The sequence below is a fragment of the Saimiri boliviensis genome, chromosome 4 (genome assembly GCF_048565385.1).
Source record: "Saimiri boliviensis isolate mSaiBol1 chromosome 4, mSaiBol1.pri, whole genome shotgun sequence".
In the NCBI taxonomy this organism is placed as follows: domain Eukaryota; kingdom Metazoa; phylum Chordata; class Mammalia; order Primates; family Cebidae; genus Saimiri; species Saimiri boliviensis.
The window spans coordinates 145,076,519-145,094,357 of NC_133452.1; the positions used below are offsets into that span (position 1 = coordinate 145,076,519).

A 17,839-nucleotide genomic window follows, 5' to 3' on the forward strand; every position below is an offset into this window, starting at 1 on the left:
CTTGGCCATGAGAATGGGGAAGGCTGGTGGAGGTGAGGGTGGAGGGGGTCAGCTCCTTTTCACAAGGACTCTGCTGTAAGAATTCTACCCTCCCCTGAGAAGAAGAAGACCAATTTCTAACCATTTTTAAACCCAAGCAATAGTACTGTAAGAAACAGACACATGCGCATGTACACACACACACACACACACACACACACACACACGTGATTGTGAAACTGGTGACATCTGAATAAACTCTGTGGATTGTATCAGTGTCAATGCCCCAGTTTGGGTATTGTCCTACCTGTAAGATCTTACCGTGGGGGAAGATGAGGAAAGGCATATGAGACCTCTCTATCTTTTTGCAACTTCCTGTGAAAATACAATTATGTCAAAATATAAAGCTAAAGAAAAACCTCAAGTAGAGCTAGAATATGGAAAATGGGACAAGCTGCCTAAAAGTCGGGCCCTCCCCTACGCCTCAAACCACCCAGCCAGCAACGCAGAGGGTGTGGAGCTACATCCACGAACTCCAGGACTTGGGGACAGACATCCAAGCTTTCGGGCTGCCTGAAAGCAAATCAAGGATTGGTCCAGCGGAGGGCACCTGGGCCCCCACCATCCTCTGCTGAGGAATTTCATTTCTAGAGACTCTGCCATTGGATTTTGTCTTCTTCCTACTGATTCCAGTTGAAAGTCCACTAGTAGCTGTTAATAGAAGCCACTCCGGCAAGGTTGTCCTCCCTTTGACAACTTCCCAGGTCCAGCCCAGCCGAGGCCACTAACAGAGAGCAGAAGGCACAAAAATACCTTTAGAGCTGAGATTTGTTCAAACCCTGCTTGCTTTCTCAACCTGGCTTGTTTATCCAATTCTATTTTACTTTATGAACGTCCAAGAAAACCTTTCTAGGAGAAATTTGATTGTTGCTGCCCTTAGTATGCAAAACAGATGCTGCTGGCTGCTCTCCTGGAGCTCCTCCTCACCTCTGGCAGGATTCACATGCTGCTGGTTTGGAGAAGCCTGCCTTCCAGGGCCCACGTGCCTGGGGGAGAGGGGAGCAGGTGCAGTTTGGGGTGTCCTGGGTTCATCCACTATAATTCTGTCCTCCCTTGTGCTGAAGCTGTAGAAGTCAGCAGGACAAGACAGCAAGGGAGTGTCACATAGAGGTCAAGGAAGAAATAGTGAAAATGAACAGTCTTCTATTTCATGATGAAGCTTTGACTTCTTTCCTCAGCTCATTTGCTGAAATACAGTGACGTATCCGGAGGAAACACTTATCTCTGCCCTTGAATTCCCAGAACACCAACTCTGATTAACTTTCCGATGTTATTGTTTCACAACGTCCAAAGCTAGATGATCCATCTTACATGTATTAAAAGTTATTGAGGCAAGGCTCCAAGGGAAAGTCTCTCCACTCTCGGCCCGCCCATCGCTATTCACACTGTAGAAGGAGAACTACTTTAAAATGCAACCTACCATCTTTTATTTTGGTAGGTGATTCTGAGGCATTTGCAGCATAGATAAAGCCTGGAAATTGATAAAGCGATTGTTTAAAGCAGTGAGCGCCACCAGGGGTGAGTTTGTCCCCCATGGATACTTTGGTAATGTCTAGAGATATTTTTGGTTGTCACAGCTAGAGGGAATGGGGGTGCTGCTGGCATCTGGTGGAGAGAGAGCAGGGATGCTGCTAGACATCCTAAGATGTGCAGGATAACACCCACCACAAAGGATGCCCAAAACAAAATGTCAATAGTGACAACATTGAGGAATCCTGCCTTAAGGTTCTCAGCAAATTTACTACAAATAACCACTATTATTTATCCAGCAAACAATCACTGGAGATCTAAAGTAATCTTAAGACATTAGGCATAGCTCTGGCACCGGGGAGTCAGCTTTGCAGCATCTAGCGGAGGAATGACAGAGGTATACAAACAAATATAATGTAATACAGAGCATTCAAAGTGCCTGGGTGGAAATGCAAATAAATGCAAAGAAGGATATGGGTTTGAGAGGATGGGTTTGGGGGAGGGGAGGAACCAATGTCACTTTCCCCAAGAGGACCACAGACTGCATGTTTACACTCAAAGATATCACTCTTGCATATAAATTTGAAATAACTGCTGGGAAAGCTCACCAAACCCCTAAGCACTTTTTAAGCAATCTGTCTTTCTGCTTCTATATACAGATCCTCAGAGAGATGCAGCCTACAGCTTTCTTTGTGACTTTGTTCCTTATTAAGATTATTTTCCTAACAACAACGTGTTTCTAGCACCAAGAAAATGCTTTGCTCCCTTCTCCCACCCTTAGTTGGTTCTTTCTATCCATTCCTTTAAAATATTGATAAACAGACAGTGTAATTCTGTAGCTGCTAATTAACAACGTAATACATCCTTAGCCTCTTTTATTTTGCCTGGATAGCAACTTAAATTTATCCACAATTTTGAGAATGCACCTTCCTAAGCATCTGTTCATTGGCGTCTATCTTTTTCAATACAGAGTGCCAAGGATATAGCAGGAACTATTGTCTCCAACCCCCTGGTCCTATTTTCCAGGCTGAAGGAAGCCCTGGGACACCACAGAGATACTTAAGAAGGAGTCCAATGAGCATAAGACAAAAGGGCTCTTCCCTACCCTGAGGAAAACTAGTGACTGGACCAAAGGGGTTTTGATCAAACAAAAGTGTACTTACGTTAGATTTGCAAGGCTGAAATTGCCTAGTGATCATTTCCATTGCAGATATCATAGACAATGATGCATCTTCCAGGTCAGCAATGTGGATGATAAAACTGTCTGGAACACTATCATTGGCAACTGTGAGCTCATAGCTAAGCTGAAATGGAAATCAGTTATGAAACAGAGCTACCAGATGCCATATGACTGCACACAAAATATTCTGGGCAATCTTACAAATCAAATAAGTAACATATGTAGTTGAGGTTCTACTTTGTGAGTTTCACTGCACAATACCAGGAAGCAATTTGTTGGTTTGTTTTTAACTCTGGCTTTGAATCTTGACTCTGACACTCTCTAATGTGCGGATCCAGGTAAGTTAATACAATGTCTCTGAGTCTATATTTTCATAACAGTAAAGTGAGGTACATTAGACCTATCTCTTCAGATTACTGTTTATTCTGCAAGTCCTGTCAGGAAAACGAAGACCATATCAGTTATTTTAACAGAGAGAATTTGATATAGGGAGTTGGTTAGAGAACGCGTTGCTGGAGAATCAAAAGAGCAAAGAAAGGACCTCTGACGGCTGAGAGAGCAAAGGCAGAGATTGTGGGGATTAGAAACTGGATGCTTGGGCCAGGTGCTCAAGCCTGTAATCTCAGCACTTTGGGAGGCCGGGGTGGGCAGATCACAAGGTCAAGAGATCGAGACCATCCTGGCCAACCTGTTGAAACCCCATCTCTACTAAAAATACAAAAATTAGCTGGGTGTGGCGGCCTGCACGTGTAGTCCCAGCTACTAGGGAGGCTGAGGCAGGAGAATTGCTTGAACCCGGGAGGCGGAGGTTGCAGTGAGCCAAGATTGTGCCACTGCACTCCAGCCTGGTGCCTGGTGACAGAGTGAGACTCTGTCTCAAAGAAAAGAAAAAAAGAAACTGGATGCCTGACAGAAGGACCCGTGGAGCTGAGACACAGACTGCTAAGGAAGGGGTGGCGGCTTCTGATGTACTGTTATTGCAGTAGCTTAGGGCCCTGCAGAGCTGAGCCTTGGCTGGTGCTGGGAAAGTGCAAAAGAGAGCAGGAAACTGGAGCCAACTGGCACTGCCAGGGTGATGGGCCATCGCCACTGACACTCTCACCAAGCACTCAAGAAGGAGCAAGTCCTTTCTTCAAGTCCAGCCTCCGTCTCCCTGGTACCTTGACTGGCAAACAGCAAAAGAGAAACACGATTGCCGAGAGCCCAGTTAAAAAGCAGAGGAGTGAGGGCTAGATTTGAGCTGAGAAACAGCTCCACTAGATGGCCCACCCATTCACTCATCACGTACACTTACGGAGTGCGTCCTGTGTGTCAGACTGTGAGGCTCTCTGGTAGGTGCTGGGGAATCTGGAAAATTCAATGGGAAAATGCTAGGAAAGTGCAAAGCTCAGCTATTAGTACAAGGTGAACTCTCTATTAAAAATAGCTCTCTTGACTCCAGCCCAGTGGGAAACATAAAGGAAAAGGAAATGGAAAACAAACCAAACAGAACGAGAAACTAGCTCTGACCTTCAAGGAATCTCATGTTTAGATTAAGTGTTGTGGGATAAGCCCCGTAGCAAAGTACAGAGTGATACATGTTTGTACAGTTTGCCGAGAATGCCGGACATCATTGTTTTAAGAATTCAAGGAAGCAAGAGAATATTTAAGGGCAGGGAAGCCTTCACAAAGAAGATGGGAATGATCAAGACCCAAGATTTAGACAATGGCCAGAAAGGCTAAGACCGCCGCGAATGGGAGAAAGCACACAGGCAAATCAAACATGGTGGAAATGTGCTGCTGTGTAGGCTGCCACCCTGGTCTCAAGGAATGGAGGATGGATTCTTGATGTGGAGCATGGATATCGGAGCCAGTGGATCCTTTCTGGACCTATTCTGACGCATAGCTAAGCCGCTGGAGCTTTGCGAATGAGCAGAAATTACATGTGGAGACCAGGCGCGGTGGCTCAAGCCTGTAATCCCAGCACTTTGGGAGGCTGAGGCGGGTGGATCACGAGGTCAAGAGATCGAGACCATCCTGGTCAACATGGTGAAACCCCGTCTCTACAAATGGTGCAAAAAATTAGCTGAGCATGGTGGCGTGTGCCTGTAATCCCAGCTACTCCAGAGGCTGAGGCAGGAGAATTGCCTGAACCCAGGAGGCGGAGGTTGCGGTGAGCCGAGATCGCGCCATTGCACTCCAGCCTGGGTAACAAGAGCGAAACTCCGTCTCAAAAAAAAAAAAAAAAAAAAAAAAAAAAGAAATTACATGTGGAAAAGGCCATCCTTATCGCCCCTAACATATCTAACTCAATGCCTTGTAGATAGTGGACTGTTTGGGAGTGAGAAATATGACATTAAATGGGGTGAGATGGGATGGGATGGGATTAAACAGAATTACAAAGGCAGGTCTTAACTTTGAAAATCTTTTGGAGAGAGATCCAAGATGGCTGATCACTAGCAGCTCGGGATTGTAGCTCCCACTGAAAACGCAAAGAACGAGAGGACACCATACCTTCATATGAATTCTTGTTGCTCACGCACCAGGCGATTCCCAGCAGAGGAGCCCCACGGGTCGCCAGCGCGATTCTTGTGACCGGCGAGGCGGCTTTGCCGGCGCCTCGGAGCGTCGGTTCTTGGTGCAGAGTCAGAAAAGCACCATCCATCTTAATGCCGCTGATTTAGTAGGCACAGTGGGTTGCTCAGATTTCGGCGCTGAGAATCAATAAGTTGGACGTCCACTCAGAAACCCAATTACAAAGACGGTAATTATAAAGACCACAGATGGATAAATCTACAACGAAGGGAAGAAAACAGCCCAAAAAGGCTGAGAATACCCAAGATCAGAATGCCTCTCCCTCACCAGGGGATCCCAGTTCCTCATCAGCAACGAAACAAGGCTTGATGGAGAACGAGTGGGTTCCAATTACAGAAGCAGGCTTCAAAACGTGGATAATAAGAAACTTCTGTGAATTAAAAGAACTTATGCTAATACAATCTAAAGAAACTAAGAACTTTGAAAAAAGGTTTGACGAAATGTCAACAAGAATACAAAATTTAGAGAGGAAAATAAGTGAATTGATGGAACTGAAAAACACAATACGAGAACTTCGTGAAGTATGCACAAGTTTTAACAGCCGAATTGATCAAGCAGAAGAAAGGATATCAGAGGTCGAAGACCAACTCAATGAAATAAAACAAGAAGACAAGATTAGAGAAAAAAGGATAAAAAGGAATGAGCAAAGTCTCCAAGAAATATGGGACTATGTGAAAAGACCTAATCTACGCTTGATAGGTGTACCTGAATGTGATGAAGAGAATGAATCCAAGCTGGAAAATATGCTTCAGGATATTATTCAGGAAAATTTTCCTAACTTAGTAAGGCAGGATAATATTCAGCTTCAGGTAATACAGAGAACACCACAAAGATATTCCTCAAGAAGAGCAACTCCAAGGCACATAATCGTCAGATTCACCAGGGTTGAAATGAAGGAGAAAATACTAAGGGCAGCCAGAGAGAAAGGTCAGGTTACCCACAAAGGGAAGCCTATCAGACTCACAGCAGATCTCTCAGCAGAAACCTTACAAGCCAGAAGAGAGTGGGGACCAATATTCAACATCCTTAAAGAAAAGAACTTTCAACCAAGAATTTTACATCCAGCCAAACTAAGCTTCATAAGTGAAGGAAAAATAAAGTTTTTTGTGAACAAGCAAGCACTCAGAGAATTCATCACCACCAGGCCTGCTTTGCAAGAGCTTCTGAAAGAACCACTACACATAGAAAGGAACGAACAGTATCAGCCTTTCTAAAAAATACCAAAAAGTAAAAAACATCAATATAATGAAGAATTTACATCAACTAATGGGCAAAATAGCCAGCTAATATTAAATGACAGTATCAAACTCACATATATCATTATCAATTCTAAATTTAAATTGACTAAATTCCTCAATTCAAAGACAGGCAATTTGGACAAAAAACTAAAACTGTATGCTGCATCCAGACCCATCTCACATTCAAGGATACACAAAGACTCAAAACAAAGGATGGAGAGAGACTTACCAACCAACCAGAGAGCAAAAATAAATAAATAAAAAGCAGAAGTTACAATTTTTGCCTCTGATAAAATAGTATTTAAAGCAACAAAGATCGAAAGAAGCAGAGAAGGACATTATATAATGATAAAAGAATTAATGCAACAACAAGAAGAGTTAAAGGTCCTAAATATACACGCACCCAATACAGGAATACCCAGACATACAAGACTTATAAAGAGACTTAGACTCCCACACAATAATAGTGGGAGACTTCAACATTAATATTAGACAGATCAATGAGACAGAAAATTAATAACGATATCTAGGACTTGAACTCAGATCTGGAACAAGTAAACGTAATTAACATTTATAGAACTCTCCACTTTACACAAAATATACACTCTTATCAGTACCACATCATATCAACTTAGAAGTTTAAACGCAATGTTGGTTGGCTCCTTGTTTGTTACTCTCTTCCCTCATTTTCTTTCATGTCTCCATTATTAAGGACAATTATAGGCATACCCATATTTAGACTGCATTCTAGCCCGGGCAGCAAAGCAATACCCCCATTCTCTCTCCCTCTTCCTCTTTCTCTTTCTTCCTCTTCTTTATTCTTTTTCTTATTAAAAAAAAAAAAAAGAAAAAGAAAAAGAAAATCTTTTGAGAAAATATGTTGAGCCTAATTATTTTTTTTTTTTCTTTTTCTTGAGACGGAATTTCCCTCTTGTTGCCCAGGCTGGAGTGCAATGGTGCGATCTCGGCTCACTGCAACCTCTGTCTCCCAGGTTCAAGTGAATCTCCTGCCTCAGCCTTCTGAGTACCTGGGATTACAGGCACGTGCCACCACGCCTGGTTAATTTTTTGTATCTTTAGCAGAAACAGAGTTTTGCCATGTTGGCCAGGCTGGCTGGTCTCGAACTCCTGACCTCATGTGATCCACCCACATCGGCCTTCCAAAATGCTGGGATTACAGGCATGAGCCACCGCATGCGGCCTGAGCCTAAATATTAATGTCTACTCAAGCTCTCCTAACTTTTGTATCTCCCTGTTTTAATAATACTAATAGATGCTTTATTAAAAGCTTTGTGCAATCCATGAGCAATTTTAAGATCAAACATTCAGTAACTAAAGTAATTCAGGCAATGATAAAAACGTTCCATGATAAAAACATCAACAAGTAAAAATATGACCCAGCTAGCAAGACACTGTTCATCCCATGGATGGAAACCCTGTTATCAGAGTGAACCTGACTTTAGCTTTGAAGACACTGCGGGGAGCTGATGAAAATATCATGGGCTTATTTTTAAAAGTGTTGGGCAATATGCTTTTGAATAAATGTAGTAATTCATGTGAAAACAATCTTGGTGCAAATTTTGAACCTGTTTGCAGATAAAACATACTCACAACTAATCTATTGTTTTCTTCTTCGCAGATCCATTGCAAGATTTTGGCTTTTCTATCGAAAAGTGTTCCAAGGAATTAAAACCAAATGTCAACATTAGATTTGGAATTATCCTGAGTAAGTTTCAAAAAATGATTAGCATGAAATAAAGCATTTCACAGCCTCTTCCGACTCCACACACCCAATGACTGTGTTAACTATAATGACTCGCTAAAATATTGTACCTTCACCACTCTCTGGAATTCACTCTATTACGTCTTCCTTTTCAAATCTCTCCCTGGGTAAAATCCAGGTAGGGTAGAACTCTCATTTAATGCTGTACTTTTGTGTATAAGACTTCAGACACTCATTTGGACTATATAAGCACCTGAAATCAGTACGACCAGCAAAAAATGAAAATATTTGGAGATTAAGTATCAATATCTACTCAGCCTCTCTTAACTTTTGCTTAGTTAGCAACAAATAAAACTACTACCAGCAGTATGGTTGTCATTTGTGTTATTTTGTATCCCAAATAGTTCATACAAGTTCTTAAGCCTGGACAAAGGCAAGGAGAGGAGGTAATATTTCCTCCCCAACCCCAATCAATCAGCTAGAGTACTTTCTGACTGTTCAACTTTCATGTGATCGTGCAATTACGGTTAGTCAATATATTTGCTATAACTACTAGACTACCTCCTTTTCCAAAACAGTTATATCAAAATCAAAGTCGAGAGGTTTTAAAAACTTAACATGTGGAATCATTCGAGAGAAATGGAGGGAACGTTCACAGAAATCAAGAACTCTCACGCATCTTTGTATTTCTGAAATCTCACACGGTATCTGGGCTCTAGCGGCAGCTCAAGAAATGTTATAGGGAGGGAAAAAAAAAAAAGAGAAAAAAGAGACATGGAAGAGTGGGTGGAACACGAAAGGGAGGAATGGAGAAAAAGACGGAATTGGAAGCCACGCCCATGGAACCCGCTGCCGCTTCCTGTGTACCCGTGCCGCAATACCTCCTGGGCGATGGTAGCAGGTGTGTGCAGGCTGACCACACCCCATCACCACCATGGGGAACAAATGATACTATGCAGCTGGGAAGTTCCAGAAGCCAGACCTGCAGATGTAACTATTTGTATCCCAAATAGTTTAAAAGGCCATAGCATCAGGGTGGGGAGCTCAGCTGATTAGCTACCTTGTCCAAGCAGGTATTTTGAGAAACGGCCACCTTTCATACCCAGGGTCCCATCGTAATCCCCTGTAGCGCTAAGTGCTGTTTTACTAAGGAAAGAAAACTGTTCCCCACAGAGAGCAGAGTAATGGAAACAAAAGGTTCTTTAGCTCATACTGCCTTACACTGTGAATGCCTTTGATACACAGTGAAACACACAGTAAGAGTAAAGCTGTTCTTCTCTTTCCTCCAGGAGAGGACATCAAAGAGCTATTTCTTGATCTAGCTCTCATGTCTAAAGGCTCATCTGTTTTGAATTTCTCCTATCCCATCTGTGAGGAGGCTCTGCCCAAGTTTTCTTTCTGTGGAAGAAGGAAAGGAGGTAAGTCATCTGACTTGCTCACTGCTGGCAGGGGCCTGCAGAGAGATCAACACAAACTTGCGTCTGAGGCCGGGACACCCAGATCAGAGCCTGGGCTCTGCCCCTCGCCTTTGGACGGGCTTATCCTCACTTATCAGCCTGTGTTACATAAAAATAACATTCCATCGGCCCATTCCGTAAGGCCTACCTTACAGGGCTATTGTGAAAATCAAAATGAAATGACACATGTGAGATGCTTGAAAATAGACCACTGCTACTGTGAGTAGCAACATCTTATAAAAAGGGCGGGCAGCAGAAAGAGCCAAGAACTTCCAAAAACCCACTGAGGTTCAGAGTGCTTCCGAGTTTTCCCGCCACAACTTCCATAGTGGGAGGGTGTCCTTAGTATAGTCATGGACTTCAAAAAAGGGAAAAATGAAACTTACATCACTGCCTTTCCCACGTGGGTCACTGACTAACAGGGGCATTAGGTAGTTACACTCGAATTACAGAGACGGAAACTCCATTATATTAGCTACCTTTTCTCCAGTGCACCAACTCTCTACCCCCACCATACAGCCTCAAAGAAAGAGCAGGTCACCTGTGCCCACCTGTCCCTATCTCTCCTTTCCTCCTTGTCTTCCCAAGGCTCCCCCAAGGCTCTGAGACTCTTCCGTGGTGTAGTTAAAACCTGGCTCTGTTCTCTGACTATCCTTCCCCAAGAGTGGTTCTCTCCCAGCTACTCTCCCCTCCCAGGGTCTCCTTCCTACTCCTATTGGCTAAGGCAGGGCATACCCCCAACACACCCCTCACCCAACAGCTCAGAAATACCCCTTTATCGAATTCCTCATTCAAGAGAGCTAGAATTTTAAACCGTCAAGTTCCTTGTGAAATGGCGCAATCACTCCTTTTAAATGAAAGATCTAGAAGAAATCGGAATCTCCTTCCTACACTGAGGCATGCAGACAAAAAGAAAACAAGGAACTTCAGGGAGGGTTGACCAGATGGAAGCCGGGGGAACCCTGCTGGCATCTGTCGACAGCTTGGCTCCCTCACCACCCTCGCCATCCTCCCCAGCGTGCGGCACACCACTCTATTCTAGCGTTTGCCATGCTGAGCTGTCCTGGTTTACTCCCACATATGCTCCACGTTGGACACAAGCTGCTTGAGAGTAGGGTCATATCACCTTTGTGTTTTTACACCCAGTATTTCCAATGTGGCTGGCACACAGAGAGCGCAAATAGAGACACACACAGAACAAAATGGCTAACATGACTGAGCATTCGTACCAAGCCCTGTTAAAGGAGCTTTAGATCCAGTAAGTCATTTACTTCCCACCCCAACCTTACAAGTTAATAGGGTATTAATATTCCAACTTTATAAATGTGGAAACTGAGGCACAGAGTTTAGGAACTTGCACCAAGTCACAGAGCCTGAGGGATCCATAGCTTGAACCCAGGCACACTGACTCCAATCTTAGCTTTAATGAATGAATGAATAAAAGAACAAACAATACAATAAATAAAGATGTCTTGCTTTTGGACAGGGGTTTATTGAAAATTATCATTTAAGAAATCTTTCTGCCCAGTGATCTGACTTTGTTTCATATTGGAACCTTTTTTATTCTTAGCTCACCCACCTTAAAATGATAAGTCCAGTTTCCTCTCTCAACTTACTGGAGAGATTTATTTTTAATCAAGTATGTTCATGCATTTCTCAGAATGCTGAGCTCATCATTAGTCCATCCCTATTTAACCTTTTCCACCTGCCCTCAGCTGGGCAGACCCTGAACTCCTCACCCACAGTCAGTCCTTTCTCCCTCCTCCCCTGCCTCCCGCCCCTCCCTTCCTCCCTCCCTCTCTCCCTCCCTCCCTTCCCTTCCTCCCTCCCTCCCCTTCCTCTCTCCCTCCCTTCTCCCCTATCTTCCCTTCCTCCTTCCCTCTTTCCCTCCCTTTCTTCTCTCCCTCCCTCCCTTCTTCCCCTCCTTCCCTCCCTCCCTTCCTCTCTTCTTCAGCCACATCTTGCTCCATGTGCCAGCCATACATACCTTAGGCAGTTGCCTTAAGGACTTGTTTGCCACTTTCTCTTCAGAGCCTGCATTTTAACATATGCAACATCGTTTGGACGGTCCCCTTAGTATGTATGGCCCACTTGCCATTTGCTTTTTATCCAGATCTAGCTCAAGTATCTCTCTCTCCGTCTCTAGCTTCCTCCAGCCCCAGCAGATAAAGCGTTTCCTCTGGGTGCTCTGAGAGCATCATGTTCCTACTGCTGCTGCAGCCCTTACCCCAGCTGGAATGGAATTTTATGGTTAGAGTGTGTGTCCCTCCCAATTAAACTCCAAACTCCTCGAAGGAGGGCATATTTCTTGCTCCTGTCTGTCTCTGCAGACATGGCAAAGAGAGCTGGCACAAAGTAAAGGTACAATAGATACTTGTTTTATTGCATTTGCATGTGAACATACGGTGGATTGAACACAGGTATAAGGTGAACAGAGCTCACCTTTAAAACGACACTTCAGGCTGCTTACGTGTGGCATAAAGACACAACATGCATCAAACTGTAGTGCAGAGTACATTTTCCTGGTCCTTGCTATGTTTTCCTGTGTATGGTTTTAATAGGATTGAGAAAACAGAAGAGAGATGGTTCCCTAAATCAGTTTGAGGTGTTCAGTTCAGTTTAGCAGCTGAAAAGGCTGACGTTTTTTCTTATTTGAATGCTGGGCAGCTGGGCAGCCATGTATTTGCTTTATTTTAATGGGAGTGATGACTGCATAGGCAAGCTGAGAAGCTGGCATCGGGGAAATTGCCAGGAAACTTCATATAGTGCCAAATGATCAGAAAAATGATACACAAATGCTGCGTGAACAAATAGTTATATGAACTACATAAGCCAGAGAAACTAAAATCTTAAATTGAGAGGCTTCTTGGATTATTAAACTTTTTAACCCACCACAAACCTCCTGTAGGAGTGATTCTATTCCAAAGAAGTGATTAATACTAAGACCAGAGCCGGGAGAATGGCACTTGGGAGAACTAAAGTGAATCCAAATCCAAGCTCAAGCTGCTGTCGCCATGTTACGCATAAAAAGGAGTCTCTCTGGGGCTTGCAGGTCCTTCGTAGCAGAGCGGTGAGGAAACTGAATGTCCACCGTGGGCGGCACATTACGGTGTCACTCACAGTTGAGCTATTTGGCGTTATTGCCATGGCCTTACTATGCTTCTCACTTACATTCTTCTACAAGCTGCATCTCGCCAGCTTTTCTCCAAGCCAGATGAAACTACAAAATGGGTCAGGCTTAGTGAGATGGAAATGTTGCCCCCTTTTCCCTCTGTGTTGTCCTCAGCTTGCTCTAAGGCAAGCGTCACATTGGATTCAAAGACCAACTGATGATCCTTCAGTATCATTACTTACACTGTGATTGACGATTTGGGAGAAATAGCGTATACGACCAATGATAGGACATAGACTATGCAGGTCATTATTCAGCCAAACAAAGGCACAATATGCTGTGATTTTCAAATGATGCCGTAGGTTACTAAATTGCATGAAAATATACTTGTAAGAATATTACGTGACAAAGAAGCATAGCCACTATTGAATCCTGTTGCATAAAATGCCTGTAAGTGTATACACCACACAAAACTCTGAAAGGCTGAGTCTGCTTATCTCTGCAGATCTTTATTTTCATCTTTTTTGAAAATCTCACTTGCTTTTATGATAAATTTACAAGGTTACTCTTTTAAATGTGAGTTTATCACTGTAGGAAAGAATAGAGAGAATAAATTCTGTTCCCCTAGGAATAAATCTAAGAGTTTTCAAAGAGAATTACAGCCTGTGTACTATTCAACGATATTTGGAGTTGAATAGAAAGTTCTGAATCAAAGAGTTGCGTAGAACATCAAGGGATCATCTAACAGCCATCCTCTTGCCTGGGATGCCCACAGCCCCATTTACTCAGGCTGTGGGCTCCCTGAGAAGGAGACACAGCCACTGTTTTCCTTTCTGCTCTGTTAATGCTGCCTCAGTCCTTCTGTCTCCTCTAATAGCATCGAGTCGTTTAGATTTATTTGCTTTAGTTGATCTCCATGCTTTCAAGCAGGGTCCATAAGCTAGACAGCCAATTCTAAGACTAAGTTGAGCTTCGCTAAATGTCCTTAATGACCACACCTAATTCCTAGCCTGAAGGAGGGAAGCTGCAGCCAAGTCCCTCAATCCTCAAGAACAATAATGCCGATCGAACCCCTGTGTGGTTAGGGAGCTTTGGTCTGGTCTGCAAACGCCAAGCATGCCCTTACCCCAGCGGGTCTCCGTCTTGGTTGCACATTAACTACTCCTGTGCTTTCCCAAGCAGCGACCACAAGCCACAGGTCGCTGCTGAGCCCCTGAAATGTAGCCAGCCTGAATTGAGATGTGCTGTAACGGTAAAGAACAGACTCCGTTTCAAAGCTTTAGCCTGAGAAAAAGAATGTCAACTGTCTCGATCGTGGTTCCACTGGTTGTTGAAAGGTTAATATTTGGAATCTACCGAGTCAAGTTGAATTTATCATTAATATATGACTTTAATTATTTGTCAATAAGATATGAATATTATATTAAAATTAATTTCACCTTTTAAAATGTGGCTACGAGAAAACATAAGATTATATGTGTGACTCTCTTTATATTTTTATTGGACAGTGCTGCATTATTATCTCCCTTTACGATTTTGAGGGTCCCAACATCCAGGCCATACCCTAGACCAATGAAATCAGAATCTCTAGGAGTGAGAATCAAGCCAGGTGGTGACCAGAAGTGCTCTGTGTTGAGAATAAATGAGGAAAAACAATGTTTTTCCTATATACAGCCTCATTTTAACAGATGAGGAAACTGAGTCTCAGGGAAGTTAAGTAACTTACCCAAGGTCACAAAGCCAGCAGGCAGTGGAACTGGGTTTCTGTCCAACTCCAAACCCCTCTGCTGTATATCTTCCTTAAACATAAAGAAAGCTTTGCTAGAGAAAAAGTAAATTTATTTCAGCCCTCCACTGAGACGGAAAAAGATTTAAAGGGCATAACAAAATTATAGGAATCCAAGAATCATCTTTGGACATAACCAGCCATTATTATAAGGCAGTGGTTCTCAAAGTATGGCCCTCAGACCAGCAACATCAGCATCATCTAGGAAATTATTAGAAATGGCAAGTTTTTGGTCCCTACCCAGACTTACTGAATCAGAAACTCTGGGGTTGGGGCTTAGTGATCTGTATTTTAACAAGCCCTTTGGGCCACGTGTTGGCAAACTTTTTTCTGGAAAGGGCAGGATAGTAAACATTTTGGCTTCGCAGACCATATGGTCTCTGTGGCAATTGCTCAACTCCGCCCTTGCAGAGTGAAGGTCGCCATAGACAATATGAGAATGAATGAACATGGCTGTGTGCCCAGATTACATAAAGTGAGGTGTGTCTATATCTGCTGCATGTATTTTATAATTGATTTTGCTTTGTTTAACTTATTTATGGACACTGAAATTTAAATTTCATTTAATGCTTACATATGGTGAAATAGTATTCTTCTTTTGACTGCTCAATCCTGCTCTAGGTGGTTCTATGGCAGGGTAACTGTTGTGAACCACTGTTAGAAGATAAGTCAGAATCCAGGGCTCTTAGCCAAAGTTACTGAGCACAGGTACGCTGACGCAGTCACTAGGTGGACACTTCACCTGAGCTGCAGCATAAATTCAGATCCAGGACACTGAGGATAATGCCACACCTGTGCTCTCATTCTGCTTTGTAAGACCAGTGCCAACAAATCAGATTTGGGGCAAAAGGGATTTAACAGAAAGCCTGGTCAGAGCGGCAGCTAGCAGGAGGAAGGGCACCTTATGAAAAAGCCAGAAAGTGGACCTGGAGGTCTCCTTCCCTCCCTACAGCTGCCATGGACAGTCTGGAGGGCCATTTAATTTTTCTGTGTCTCAGTTACTGCATCTATCAAATGACAGTGACCATGATTCATTATTGGGTAACTGTGGAGACTAAATAAGGTAGGTGACGTGTCTGATGAGTTAGGAATCACAGCAGAGTCCCTCTGGGCTTCCTCCCCAACCTGAGGGACCTTGAGGCAGAGGGCAGGAGCAGTTTGTGAAAACTGCAGGGCTGATTTCTAAACTCTGGTGAGTCTGTCATAGAAACAGGCCAGAGGTGAGGCTTCAGACTCAAACTGACTCGCCCAGGAGCCAGAGAAACAGCCAGTCCATGACATTTCACACTGGCAACCTGCTCAGGATCCCAGAGTTTCCTGACCAGTAACTGAACAAGTCTTTTGTGGCTATGTTGTTCTGTTCTGTTTGTTTTCTTCCTTTGATCTAAGGTCAGCCTCTAAAATTTTTATTTTCTGCCACTGGCTTGACTTCCACCCAGAATGCATAATCTTAGAAATGTCTGCTCCCTTCAAGGGAACCTGACATCTATCTAAGTATGGCCTGTCACCCTAGCCCACAATTGTCTGACATAGGAACTTTTCCCAAAGCCTGCGTTTGTCAGCACTCACCAACACCGCACGTGAGACACCCACAGCCCTGTCTAGCTTGGAACAGAGTCAAGTTCACTCTAGTTTCTTTCAGTCTCTGATGTATCAAGCATTCAGTACATCTTGATGTCCACTCTCAGTGAGGTTCACTTTGTTCAAGTAGTTTCCTAGAACATCCCACGTCAGGAAGATGAGAGTGAAATGTTAAATAGAGCCAAAATTTGGTTGTAAGATGTACTGTGGAGTCTGAAACTCAGGTGCCACCCTGGGAAGCAGGAGCAAGACTTCATGCTTGCTCTGCAAGCTCCACCCCAGTAAAAACTGGGGAGAAATTACCTGAAGGTGGCTCATGTTTGGGCTGTCAAGAATATATTGTGTCGGACCATGGAGATGTGAGATTCTCAGCTGGAAGTGAACCTGGAGATTTGGGTAAGGACTCAGATTAAACCCATAAAGTAAATAGAATGAACACATGATTTTCTTTCTTTTTCAAAATTGTGTTTTTTTAATTTCCAATTTCTATTTTAAGTTCAGGGGTACATGTGCAGGATGTGCAGGTTTGTTTCATAGTTAAACATGTGCCATAATGAATGACTGCACAGACCATCCAGTGATGATCTGTGATACCATCCCATGATATCACCTAGGCATTAAGCCCAACATCTATTAGCTATTTTTCCTAATGCTCTCCCTTCTCCCATCCCCCACCCTCCAACAGGCCCCCGTGTGTGTTGCTTGCCCCAGTGTGTCCAAGGAACGCACGATTTTCACACTTGATAATAAGAGACACATCAATTGTCAAACCTGGTTCTGGCCAAACCTCTCTGAGTTCTGACCAGGGTAGGTCAACCCAGGCAAAGTGGCCTTGGTTCTATAACACCAAGTGAGTAATATGCTTTCAAAAATAATTTGCACATGGATTCACAGATTGACTTGCAGATATCAATTGTACACAAGCTACTGCCAAAATCAACTGAAATTAAAATAAAGTTTTAGGGGAGTTAAATACATCAATTGTGTGTGTGTGCATGTGTGTATACACTGGGTATGTATGGTTATAAATTAGAGGATCTGTAGGTTAAGGAATCTTTGAGACCTTGAAAGCTGTGATTGACGTAGTCCAACACAATGAAAAGCTCAGAGGACTTGATGATACTATATTCATGTCAGGATCCCAGAGAGCTGCAGAAGACAATGGTGCCCACAAGAACTACTGATTCATGGAGAATCCATGCCTGCGTGAGCCACTTCTCAGTATGAGCAAAATCCATTAGGAAACACATTCAACAGATCAACATACCTCCCTGTGTGCAATATGCAAGCTAGAGAAAATCGTTCGGTTTAAACTTGATTTTAAATGCATTAATTTTTAAAGCTTGCAATAAAAGAAATATTATGATGACACCTTTTGCAATCTGAAGAATCCTCTCATCGAGAAAATAACTGGACTCTGGTTTATTGTTTGTGTAAGTCTGAACTTTCCTACACTGTTTGACCAAAGTGAGAAATACATCATAATTAGATGAATTTCAATATGCAATAGAGTAGATCCCCTGAGAACTGTATTTAAAGTCTGGCATAATATTGCCCGGAAGGCAGATACTTTTCTGACAGCAGCTAAGGGATTCTATTATAATACTCGGTGATTTTACATATACAAATAAGTTAAAAGTCTAACCACAGTGAGTACTCATGGTTACCCATCCTCCCTT

At 43.1% G+C, this 17,839-nt stretch overlaps 1 protein-coding gene across 2 annotated transcripts in view; it reads left to right on the plus strand.

The window, feature by feature from the left end:
- The window catches only part of LY86 (lymphocyte antigen 86), a 73,168-nt gene that overhangs the window by 24,398 nt on the left and 30,931 nt on the right, over positions 1-17,839 (plus strand). For both annotated transcript variants that reach the window (XM_074398411.1, XM_003927377.4), the window contains exons 2-3: positions 8,141-8,227; positions 9,514-9,642. In XM_074398411.1, coding sequence (XP_074254512.1) covers positions 8,141-8,227; positions 9,514-9,642 — 216 coding nt within the window. The remainder of the gene's footprint in view (positions 1-8,140; positions 8,228-9,513; positions 9,643-17,839) is intronic.